Consider the following 12,700-nt stretch of genomic DNA (forward strand, 5'->3'; position numbering starts at 1 on the left):
CTTATATTTCAAATTATTTGGTTTCTCATAATAAAAATCAAGCATACGCAGTGTGAGCCCTATAAATAACCAAAAATACGGACAACAATTGAAGTATCTTGGGAAAATTTTAAATTAAAACACTTCTTTATAATTTGATTTAATTTTAACGTCTATCAAACTTATCTCAGTATAATAGTCTTTAAATTTCGAAACGCATCACTCATACGACACGTGTGCCTTGCAGCATGTTGCATGCATGCTCAATATGGTCGACGCGGACTGTTGCCTCCGAGTCGCATTATTATTTATGGGCGCATGCCGTGAAAAATGTCAGTTGGCGACAAGTGTTGTTCAAATGGCATGCACGGTTGCCACAACAACAAATACAGTAGCAAAAGCAACTGTAGCAGCAACAGCAGCAGCAGCAGCAACAACAACAGCAATAATGACAACTCATACGAGCATACAAAAGCATTTTGGCGCTCAATTTGACGTGAAACGTGCAGGAACAGGACTTGAGTGAGTGAAAGGGATACAAAGGGAAGCTCAATACAAATAGCCGTGCTTGGCCTATGTCGTCGACTCTTCCTTTATCCTGACAACCTGCCTTCGCCCCAACCCCCCGAAAGCTAAAAAGAGAGGGAAAGGCAGTCGCTGAAAAATGGGCAACGCAACTTGTAACAGGCAAGCAGCAACAGCAGCAGCAGGATAAGCAATCGCAGCAGCAGTCGCAGCAGCAGCAGCAGCAAACACACGAAGTGAAAAGAGCCTCAGCCGAAGTCGGGTTCATTCGGTTGCCAAGGCAACTTCGTCGGGGCACACACAACAAAAGGATAAGCCAAGCCAAAGTCCTCAGCCAGCCAGCTGAGTGAGCGGGCGAACTAGTCAGCAAGTCAAGCCGGAGCTCAGTTGCAGCAGGGCAACGCATTTGCCCAGACGCACAACTCGCGATTCGCGGCCAAAAACTACTACTAAACAAAGTTACCAAAATAGACTTGTTCTTTTGCCTTGGCCATCGATCGTTGTGTCAGTTACAGAGAGGAAAATAAAGGAGAAAGCTAGTTGAAATTAAATTACTTTCAATTCAATAAAGCTGAAAGATCAAGCTGCCTTAAGGGGTACTAAATATGAATTTCAAAAAGGATTAACAGTGCTAGCAAACTAACAAAACTATCACCATTAACTAGAAATAATAAATCTATGCATAAAATAACAAGCTAACATTTTGGAATATATATAATACATATTACAAAGTATCCAAATTATACTAAATTTAATTCCCGTGTAGTGTGTGTTAGTGTGTGTGTGGCTTTGGAGGTGGTAGTGTTGCGTTCGGGTCGTCGGTCGCGAGGTCTAACAGTCGCTGTTCGTCCTTGCTGCGGTCTAGAGCCCGCCTCACGGTCTTGAGGGCTAGTCACGAGTTCTAGATGCGCCCTGTTCGAGGCAAAGGTGTGCGTGCTAATGGCTAGTGTAATGAGTGCTGCGCCGTGCTAATCGTTATGCAATCGCAACGTTTCGATTTGGACTTGAAGTAGCAGTGAAATGTCTCTAAAGCATTATGCAACTAAGGCGGGAGCGGGAACGGGAGCCTTCGGTCATAATCAAACAATCCCGACCCCATCATCAGTTGCCACAACAGCGCCGGGAGCTTCGACATCATCCGGCAGCGAGGATGAGGAGGAGCTGCTGCAGCAGCAGCAATCCCAGGAGCACATATCCTCCTCATCCTCAATTACCACATTCACCACCTACTATACCAGCGGTCTGGGGCAATATCATCAGCAACGCGGCGGCCAAGGATCTGTGAGCTCCAGCGGCAACGGAGGCGGAGGCGGAGGAGGACCTGGCGGACCCCAAACTTATGCAAATGTTGTCAACGGAAATGTGAATCTGCTGCTTGGCGGGTAAGTCTGACAGCTCCAGATTCACTGAAAACTGATGGCGAGGCATCACGAGGATGAGCCAAGGTGGGGCTCCTGGGAAATGCGAAAGAGTGGTACAACACACACACCCACACACATCATGAGTGCAACTTTTGGCCTGGCTAAACATTCCCACAAGTCCCCTCCTTCTGGCCATTAATTAATTAGAGTTGTCAAGAAAGTTGAACAGACTCGACTTGGACTGGAATCAATCAAATATTTACATTTTAAAGGAACTTTTTCCTAGAAAGTGTAACCCAGGATCGATAGTGCCAGCCAAAGCAATTTATTTTGGTGCACTTGTACTTGGTGTTAATGGTTTTGGATTACGCAAAAGGCTTATATCAATTGATATTTTATCTATGGATTAACTGAAAGGTATGGGTTTTATAAACAGCTCTGTAAATATAAATGATATAGGGCCACAGGTTGAGAAAACTCTCTACAGATATTCCTAAAATTTAAGGCCCGTTCTCTCTCCTCTCTGAAAGCGTTGTTTTCTTTAGATAACTCACCTAGCATTACTAACAGAACTATAATTTGCAGTCACTATCCAAAGATCTCTGTTCCATTGGCTAAAAGGTGCATTTAACCACTCAGAAAGCACACAAAATCAAGCAATCATTAAAAATGCGTAACAGCAGTTCGTAAATTGCAGTAATTGCCCCATTTGTAGACACATAAACACACTCATTTTAGAAGGATATTACAAGTACACAGCACTCTCTCTCTCATGGATCATAATGCCCTGTTGTGCGCTCTTGATTTATGAGTTGGAGCTGCAAATTAATAAACATCACAATTTTAAGCGTCGGCAAGATGCGAGGCGATGTCAAGTTGCCTCCGCTCTTTTCCGCTGTTTTCCGGCGAAAATAATAATTATAATTGTGCCAAGCCATTTTTCCAGCTTTTTTTTAGGAAACCAAGGCATCCTCTTTTCCCTTTGCCTAATAAAATATTATTTTCGTGTGCAACACGAGCTTTTCTCCCCTTTCCTTTCTTTTTTTGGTTCCAAAATCCAACAAAAACAACAAAATAGCGTATTGTCAACACAGTTTTTTATAGTTTTCTTCTTCGTTTTGATGTCTGTAAACATCACGCGCCGAAAAAACTTTATTTTAACTACATTTTTATCGATTTGCCTTGGTGGGCAATTCATTGAAAATAGCCACGAATAAAAATGGGGGGGAAAATGGAAAATGGAAAGGGTAAAGGAGAAGCTCCCTTCTGCCACATGCCGTTGCTGTCTCTCCGTGGAAGGTTGCCAGAAACTGGGCCCGAAAAGAGGTCCTTAATGAACTGTTGACATGCGAGAAATTGCGTGAACCGGGGGAAAATGAACAGCCAAAAAATACAGAAAGAAAAACCAGGATGAGACAGGAACAGAGAGAGAGAGAGAGAACGCTGGACAGACAAGTGGGACACAATGTTGCATTCTAAAGTGGATTAAGTGACGTCATGGAAATGCCTCGAGCAACGAAATCGACACGAAACCTTTTTCCGGCCAGGATGGACTAAATAAACCAGTGGGTTTCAATAAACCCAAACATGAATCCGACAGCCGACGGCGTTAAAAGGAAATTTTGATAACTGGCAATCAAGGCGGATAGTGGGGGGCATTACGCTGATTTATTGATAAATTCCGGGAGAAAAAATTCTACACACCTACACCTTTAAAAGCATTTAAGGAACTATACCAATAGAAACTAGTGATAGTAGGAGAATTAAAATAAATAGTTGAGTTCATTAAAAAATAGGCAAATCTGTAGCTAACTCTGTTAACTTAAATAAAAATAATTACTTTAAAATGATATAAATACAAGAAATTCAATTATATTAGAACATTAATTTTTATAACCTTGCAAGGGTAATATAATTTTAGTTAAAAGCTTGTAAAGATGTGAAATATGCATTTCCGACCCCATAAACCATATATATTCTTGATCAGCATCAACAGACAAATCTTTCTGGGCATGAAAAAAGAAAATAAATTTTTGCCAATTTTTCAAATTTTTTAAAAGGGTTTCATCGTTAAAATTGACAAAAATTTTGATTTTTTTACGTTTTTATTTGAGTATGCAGATTTATTACGCTAATAAAAACTGGCATAGGGCTGCTTTCCGAATTAAAATTAATGCATTTTCGACTTAGTTATGAGTTTTTTAAACTGATTTGTTGAGCAAATTGTCATATAAAAATATAAATAATATCGACTAAAAATCGTATTTTCGCTTTAGTCAGAAGCTTATAAAGCTGTGAAGGAGTCGTTTCCGACCCTATAAATCATATATATTCTTGATCAGGATCAACAGGCGAAACTTTCTAGGCATGTAGGAAAGAAACAAAATTTTTGCCAATTTTTTTAGAAATTTTTTCGTTAAAAATAGTTGTCAAAAATTGGAAAAAAAAATTGTTCTTTTTTACATTTCAAATTGAGTATGCAGATTTGCTCACGTATCAAAAACTAGCAAAGAAATTCTTTCCGAAGTTAAATTAATGCATTTTTTGCTTAGTTATGAGTTTTTTAAAACATGAATTTTCCGGAAAAATTGTCATGCATAAATATTGATAAATATTGATTTAAAAAAATTTGAATATTATAAGCTTTATCCTATACTTCAATTGCAAACTGCTGGGTATATAAACTTCCGCATCCCGAAGTCCGTTTCCTTTCTTGTTTAAACAAATATTTCCTAACGTAACAAAACTAACTTGTTAATTGGCCTGACAAACCTCAAAATACATAATTCTCTCTGTAAACTGTAATTATATGTAATTCAACTTTGTATTGATTTAGGCAACAATTTTAGCCACAAATCTGAGCCAAGAAAGGCAATTAAATAAATGAAATTATAAGGTTTAGACCGCCATTAAGACCATTATGTGCTCAAGGTAAACAATGCATAGTTATTTGTGGTAAACAGGCAGCAGCGAGAGGGAGAGATACAGATAATGAAACTATCAAATTATGGCAATCGTATTGGAATTAGCTCAGGGAAATTAGCTATTGAAATTGCCAAGGTGAAGTTGGTAGACAAAGCTAAGCATCAGCAGCAAAAGGCTCTTCAAAACTCACTCAGCTGCAAATGAGGGTAAACTTGCCTAGTTTCTGACTTGAAACTCTGATAAAGCCAACAAAAGTCTACACTAACTAATTAAAGCAACAAAACATAATGTAAGAAAAGTAATTTCCATTCTGATGATGTATGAATCCAACACAATGACAACATTGTCCCCGAAATGTAGGCCATCAATATGCAGGCTAAAATAAACAAAGACAAACACAAACACAGACATTGCAATTTGTTTGACAAAATTAATAAATGCCAAACATGGCATTAATACTATATTATTATCATGATGGCAATTTATCGAGGGCTGGCAATCAATTTCATTCCACCATGTGAGCCCGATATCCGTGGCATAACACACACTGCATTCACATGCCCATTTCTATGTATTATCCATTCCCATTCCCATTTCCCATTTTCCATTTCCCATTGCAGGGCCATGCTCTCCCTGGTGACGACCATATTGTGTGTGGTCTGCTATTGTTGCCATCGAAACATCAAAAAGCGAACTGAGGCCGCCTACAGGCAGCAGCAGCACCAGTGGCTCGAAGGCGATCCCAACATGGAAATATACAGCGTCGAACAGGTGAGTTGTGTTTATATATCTGTATCCCATCCAATCCATATGTAGCTCGAGGTATTAGCTCAACTTGGACTCGGGCTCGGCTCTTTGTGTTGTCCATCTGCCAGAATAACAAACGGATGATGTCAAAGGCTCCACCAATAGTTGTGGCTAACAATGGACAACAGACAACTTTCCTCCAAGGATGAGAGAGTCAGGAGTTGGTATTTAATTAAAGGAAACTAGAAGAGGAAACTTCCATGATGCTAGGGGTTTCCATTGCCTTTTTGTATTTATTTATGAAGCTTTCGATTTATTTACACTTAATTAAATTAGTTTCTTAAGCTAAATACTCTTGAACAACGCTAATATATACAAGAAATCATGTAAATGGGTACTTTAAAGATTTCTTGTTTCCATTTTAAGTCAGAAAGTCAAAGGCTAGACATAAAGGAGTGCCAAATTAAGAAAAAATACTACAAATAAAGGTTAAGTAGAGAGAAATAAACATTAAATAAACAAAGACGGACTAAAACTCCAATCAAATCCCCTTCAAAACCAAATTAAAAGCTAAAATCACAATTTAGGCTAGGCAAAGTTACAACAAAAGTGAGTGTAACCCAGTTTATTAACCAAAAGCCAATTGTATGTGGAGGAAAAGCCAACCGCAGGCCAACCCTAATTGTCCTTTTTCAAGTTTAAGCCAACATTTCATGAAGACAGTTTGAAAGTAAGTCGGAGGCCAGGCTGAAAGCAGGCCAGTAATGGATATTTATGCGGCGCATTTAACAGGTGCGACAGCCACGGGAAAGTGAGGTGAGGGACAGTTTTCTATCGCCATTGCAAGTGGCCGCCACAGAAGCCGCACACTTGGCCATGGGCTAGGGCTTTATTAAGTTACCAGCCAGAAAGAACCACCCCACCCAACCCAACCCAACCCAAGAACACCCCCATCAGTCAGTTCATTGTTGTTTGTTGGCCCGCTGGGAAACGGAGGAGGAGGAAAAGACAGAAAAGCGCCGGCTAAAGGCTCCTCCGCGTAAATCAACGTTAGCCCGTCCAGGCGCCAAATGTCAACTGCGGACAGAATGAGGCGGTGTCCCTTGTAGGGGGAAGTTAGAGCCGGGCATGGGCTTCCTGGGCCTGGTGGTCACTTTGGGTTCTACAGATATATATCTGTATACAGGGACAAATAAATTTATGATGTGTGCAATTTAAACTTTTTTATTTGATCGCGTAAATTTCTCTTGTCCGCCGCGTCTCCATTAAGAACCTAAATTACAGTGCGTCCAAGCGGAGATCAGCAATTACTCACGACCTTGAGGAAAGGATGAGGTTCTGTGGGAGGATGAGACCATGTAGGTTGCTTAGGTTTTGGGAAAAGTCTTCAATTATTTTGTGTTATAATGGAATATTCTGAACCTAATTTCCTTTTCCTTTCAGTGCTACGAAACATCGGGTCTGTTCCTGGGCGACTCCACAGATGGCCTGTCTGCCGTGCCGGCCCTGCACCACGAGCCACCGCCCTCGTACGACGCCGTGGTGCTGCACGAGCAGCAGCTCCACCAGCAGCAGTTGGAGCAACAGCAGCATCAACAGTTGCAACTGCAACTGCAACAGCAGCAACAGCTCCTGATGCAGCGCGTCTCGCCGCCGCCGGGTTACCGCTCCTCGCTGGACTTAAACTATCAACAGCAGCAGCTGCTGCAGCCGGGGGCAAGTGGAAGCCGTGGAACGCCCGATGGCAGCGTGGATGCAATGCCCAGCGGCAGTTCCGGTGGATGTGGAGGAGGCGGGGGAGGAGGAGGTGGCGGCACTGGACTCCTGGTCAATAAACAATTGCAATTGGCGCTTAATGCCCAATCCTGCTGCTCCCTGCAGCGGGCCGAGGTGGAGAGCATGTGGAATGCTGCGGCAGCGGCGGTGGCAGCACGCAGCGGAAATTGCCTGGAAATGGAAGCATTGCAGCCGGCAGCGGCGCCGCCGCCTTCCCTGCCGCTGGCCCTCCAGGTGCGAAAGCCCGTGCAGAACATCAGGTTGAATACCTTTGGGCGGCGGTACCTGCAGCAGAGCCATCAGCACAGTGCCACCCACTACCGGCGAGGCTGTCCGCTGTGCGGCAAGTTCCGTTACGAGATCGAGGCGGAGGATGAGCCCCTGACCGCTTTGTCTGTGGAGAGCGGCCTAAACATGGGCGGCCGGCGAGAGGAAGAGCCAGAGGAGCTGCCAAACTGCCCCTGTCCCAGCGATTGCGATAATGGCAACCACATGGCAACCGGCGATGCGCTGCAGGATGCGGAAAATGGGAACGTGGTGGAGGCATTCACATTGGAGGCAACGCCTCCTAACGAAGGCACTTCCTCCTCGCCGCCACAAACCGCTGTCAACGATGAAAATGACAACGCAGCAGCAGCAACATCAGCAACATTGGAAGCATCTGCAACAGTAGAAGGAGCGGCAGCAACATCGGACAGAGAAGCAACAACACCAACCGGCGGGGAGGCCGCGGGCAATCATCAGGCAGAGGAGGAGGGGGAGGAGGAGGATTTGAACACCATTAACGAGAACGGCATCATCAGCCTGGACATGAGCAAGATAATTGACAGATCGGGCCTGCCCACATACGAGGGAGCTCTCAAACTGGAGTCCAGCGGTTATGTGTGAGCCTAATGGGGCGTCTGTAAACCAAAAACCTAAATCACAAGTGTGCTTTAACTACGATTAAGATAAGTTTCGATATATATATAAACTAGAGCCTGCCTGTAAGCCACGTTATTAGCCACCTTACAGCCCCCAGAGAGTCTATGTTTCACCACAAAAGTTACTTGCACACTTCAAGATTATGCCTTTAAAGTATTTTGTTTACTAGAGAGCGATTCGGAGAGGTATCCAAAGGGTATTTTCCCTTACATAGTAAGCTGGCATTCCCCCCACAAATCTCTCTGGTAACAAAGGAAAACAATAATGTTAACGTTTAAATGTCTAGAGCTAAGCCCCTTCTCATCGTGCATATCCCTGTAAAATGTTCGTTTCGAATATGAATACTCGTATCAATAAAGAATCAAAAGTTGTAATTGAAAGCAACAAGCAATGGCAACCTCAATCCGGTATCCGCAATCCGCAATCCGCAATCCGCAACCTTCGCAACCTTATTTACACATGAGTGCAGCAGAGGTTTTTTAGTTTTTAGTTTAGTTCCAATGCAATACAATTGATTTTGTATTAAAAAACAGCCAGCGGCGGGAGTGCGCGGAGGGAGGGGCGATAAAAAACGAAACCAGAGCAAAGAATGGCATGCAAACAAATCGTCAAAGACAACGGGCTAACAAGCGCCAAGATAACAGACTACACAACACCAAACCAAACCACACCAAACCACCCACGACCCCAAAAACCTCCCCTAGTTTCCCAGCCTTCTCTGTGAATTTTCCGTTTTCCTTTTGCACCGCACTTACCTCAGACAGACGACGGCTTTGTGTCTCTGTCTGTCTGTCTGGATCGTTTGCATGATGAGATGAGGGGGATTTTTTGAATGGTTAACAGGGTCACCACGTCGGCTACTTGATGCCCTAATGCTTGGGAGTCTTTTAAATAACTAAATCATTATTCTAATTGAGAGAATTTACAGTCAAAGTCCAGTTCAAATAAAGAAATTTGTAAATACCTAAAGAGGAAAGAAAAGCAAAATCATATTTTTAAACAAACAAAATTCCATCTTCTCTCATTTCAAAAACGAAGTAAAGGAAATATCAAGTATACGCACAGTTGGCAAACTTATATACAGAGTAACTTTAAGTTTAGTTAAGTGAAGCACTCTAAAGAGTTATGCGAACCCAGCAAATAACAAGTATACATAAGATCTCCTCTAATTTAGAGCAACTTCACAAAACAAGTATACGCACTGTTCACCCACTTATATCAACTTTAAACATGATTGAAGAATGCCAAGGGTATTCGAGAAACAAATTGCGGATTCAGCTCACGGTGTGGTCAAGCGGAGAGGCAGAAGAACTCTTGTTTTAACTGCTTGTACCTTTCCTTTTTGCCCTCGTGCCACATTGAAATGGTAACAAGAAACTTGTTAGTAGCTCTCATCAGGAGGAACGAGGTGGCTGCCTGGCGTTTATGCAACCTTGAAGTGCCCCAGGGAGGCACAGAGGTGGCCAAACAATTATGCACAGGCCTAGGATTACACACTCGAGATCACATTTAAATCGCCACTTAAAACCCAATCAAATGCGGTTTATAAGCACTCTGTTTGTGTGGGTTGTGGAATGATTTCGTTTAACACTCTCATACCGTCGTGTCAGCAGCATTTGAAACCGTTGATGTTCAATCGAAACTCTTCACGTGAGCTCTTAACCACCAACAGCACCACCACCACCACCGTGGGCAATAAATACGAAGAATTAAATTTTGGTTTATTTATGGCCATGCCAGCAGTGATATTTCTGGGCGACGCATTAGCACACTATTCCCGATTTCGATGCCGCGCGCGCGTTTTGTTGATAATTGCAAACTGAATGCGTCTGCCGGTCTGACTCTGGTCTGATGGTGTGTGGCACAACAAGTCGCAGCCACATCTGCACCGATGCCGATGCCGATGCCAGTGCCAGTGCCAGTGCCGAGTGGCAGCCACAGCTGAGCGGCCCAAAGAGGTGGAAAATGATAGAAAAGAGAGCACCCCAGACGGCGGCTGCTAATATGTGCATGCCAAACAAAATAGAGCGACAGAGGCGGCGGCGGCGTCGCTGAACGAGAGCTGAAAATGAAACTGAACCGGGCTGAACTCATGGGAGAAATGTGGGGGACGGGATATCGATGGGTTTGGATGGTGTTTTTCCGCTGCTGAACCAAACTGCGCAGCTCACCGTTTGACCCTTTCCACACACACACACACACACCCAGCAATGGCAGCCCCTTCGATTTATTAATAAAACCAAAAGAGACACACGAACACGGGGCGAACGGAATGAGCTGTGGCATGAGCCGTGTGTGGCATGAGCTGTGCCACTGTGAGGTGTGAGGCGGCACGAGCACTAGCACTAGCACTTTGCCAACAACTGCCTCTCGTATTTATAATTGCTGCAAATTGCCGCTTAGAAACTCATGTTCCTGCCGGGGCATCGGGCCAAACTACTCGAGCCACTTACGCCGATGTCATCATCATCATTGGAAGCATCGGAAGCATCACCATCATCATTATCATTGCTGGTAGTGAGTGCCAGGCACGTGCTTAAAAATAGACTCCAATGGGTCACTAAATATAAACCGTTTGGCAATTGGTGGTGACCTAAAATTTCAGATATTCAAAATGTGTGAACGGAAGACAAACTCTTAAATGCTCTTAAGTAATACAAAGGAGATAAGATGGAATTAAGAGCACAAAAAACGCAAATGAGTAGTAAGAAAAAGAAACTGAAACTTAAAGTCTCGGTTGCTTTCTTAGAAATTTTTTATAATTACAATTCTTATCTCTTAAAATACTTGATTGCATACAGCAAAACAGCAAAGCACGGTTAAAATACTTTGAATTTCTGAGTTTTGTTCAATTAAAAACCAGATAAAAACGAAGAAAAAATAGTACGGTTTAATCTACATAAATGCATTATCAAAATACATAAAGCAAAGACATTGATAGGTACTTTTTGAACCTAACTATATTTACTTTTCCTCTTATTTCTGGAGCATTTAAAATATTTTACCGATAAGGCGTCGTTTTGTAGTGACTAGCTCAGGGCCCCGATATCGCTTCCGTTTCCCAGAGCGCCGGCTCGAGAGTTAAAAAAATAAAAAAACATACACAAAACAGTGGCAAATAGTAGCTCAAATGCATTAAGATTACAACAGCAACAAATAAAGCTCGTCATGACGCAAGTGGGCCAAGCCACAAAGGAAAGACGAAAGCCGAAAGTAAAAGTGTAAATAGCAAATAGCCAAAAAATATGCCAGTACACGTACTGCCGCACTCACTTATTCGAAGGGGCCCCAGTGGCTTAGGCAGGCTTATTTTTGGTAAAATGGAAAGGGAACAGGGTTTTAGAAGTATGGCTCTTAAACTTGTATATTTTTAAGTAGTCTTCATAAAAAATTAAAGGGGTAAAAATTTGATCCAAAGATACATTTAATTTTAAGTCTATTTCTACTTTTAAGAGACTCCGGAAAAACGGTGTAACAGAGCCCCAAAAAAACCCTTTACCCCTACCTACGCCACTGACCAATAGCCCCAGACACACACTCACACACACACATGCTACTGCAGACAAATATATGTACGAATGTTTGTAAAGTAGAAGCGTAGTTTTGTAGACTTACCCACACTGGGAATGCTCTTAGCATGTCCTGATTTCCTCCGTTGCCAGGACAACTCAGAGCTGGAGGAGGAGGGGATCTAAAGCTTGCTAGCAGATTCTAGGGTGTTGCTGGTGCGATAAGATAAGCGTGAGTCTGGCAGGCAGGCAGGTGTGGCCCAGCGGCAGCTCCTATTGCTATTGCTTTGCGGCTTGCGGTGCGCTTGCCTTACTTTTTCTTGTGCTTCTTTATTTTCGCTTTGCGGCGGCTTGTGCGGCAGCGGCTGGCTGGGCTGGCGTTACATTTTAAACAGTTGGCTCCAATCGAAACTCATTTGTGCTGTAATTTACACAAAGTGCACACGACGACCGTGGGGGCGCGAGCGAGACGGGGCACAACGAACGAATGAATACGGAAAATTCGCCTGCACTTGAATAAGTTCCTATTTACACGCTACTGTTCGAAACAGCTGGACGACAGACATTCAGAGTGCGGTTTAAACAATAGCACGTTCCGTGTTTGCCTTGGCAATTTGTTAATTATTGTGCTGGACAAACATTTATTTGCAAAAAAACAAAAAACAAAATCGGCGACTGACCGTATGGGGTAAAACGGTAAAATACTGTCAATTGCTGGGCAACGGAAAAATACTGAAGGGGAAAAATACTAACTTGATACGAGTTGTGCCATTCGTGACGTCACCAAGAGTATTTTATTATATATTTTTCTATTTAATTAGTTTATTGGTAACAAATTTAACAAATTTTTTCTTTTATAGATGTCAAATATTTACCACTACCAAGTACTCAATGATAAAATTGATTCACCTGAAAAAAAAGGTTCATGACGTTGGTTTTTTACGTCACCTTATC

The 12,700-nt window shown here is 42.7% G+C and overlaps 2 protein-coding genes across 7 annotated transcripts in view; one reads left to right on the forward strand and one right to left on the reverse strand.

Annotated features, from left to right (window-relative positions):
• fdl (beta acetylhexosaminidase fused lobes) overlaps positions 1-12,483 on the reverse strand; it is a 20,966-nt gene extending 8,483 nt beyond the window's left edge. The window contains exon 1 of one of the 6 annotated variants that reach the window (XM_086837870.1): positions 11,853-12,483. Coding sequence is in view for 1 of the 6 variants with exons in the window: in XM_086837869.1 (XP_086693995.1) it covers positions 9,837-9,853 (17 nt within the window). In the remaining 5 variants the exon portion in view is untranslated. Of the gene's footprint in view, positions 1-9,836; positions 10,314-11,852 lie in introns of those variants that run through there. The other 5 variants (XM_086837871.1, XM_020947595.2, XM_086837867.1 and 2 more) reach the window with 5 other exon arrangements.
• On the forward strand, positions 837-8,621 carry s-cup (spermiogenesis-related protein stanley-cup). The gene is made up of 3 exons (XM_020947596.2): positions 837-1,886; positions 5,411-5,561; positions 6,981-8,621. The coding sequence occupies exons 1-3, from the start codon at positions 1,525-1,527 to the stop codon at positions 8,199-8,201; spliced, it is 1,734 nt and encodes a 577-aa protein (XP_020803255.2). The 5' UTR covers positions 837-1,524; the 3' UTR covers positions 8,202-8,621.
• Positions 12,484-12,700: the final 217 nt, after the last annotated feature.

This window comes from Drosophila serrata, unplaced genomic scaffold (assembly GCF_035046125.1).
Source record: "Drosophila serrata isolate PLE 108 unplaced genomic scaffold, ASM3504612v1 contig_334, whole genome shotgun sequence".
NCBI lineage: Eukaryota > Metazoa > Arthropoda > Insecta > Diptera > Drosophilidae > Drosophila > Drosophila serrata.

Excerpts from the sequence above, each read along its gene's own strand:
- s-cup (XM_020947596.2), top strand. The coding sequence starts at position 1,525 with ATGTCTCTAAAGCATTATGCAACTAAGGCGGGAGCGGGAACGGGAGCC. Across the intron at positions 1,887-5,410 it reads GTGAATCTGCTGCTTGGCGG|GGCCATGCTCTCCCTGGTGA; the intron begins GTAAGTCTGACA and ends TTCCCATTGCAG. Across the intron at positions 5,562-6,980 it reads AAATATACAGCGTCGAACAG|TGCTACGAAACATCGGGTCT; the intron begins GTGAGTTGTGTT and ends TTTTCCTTTCAG.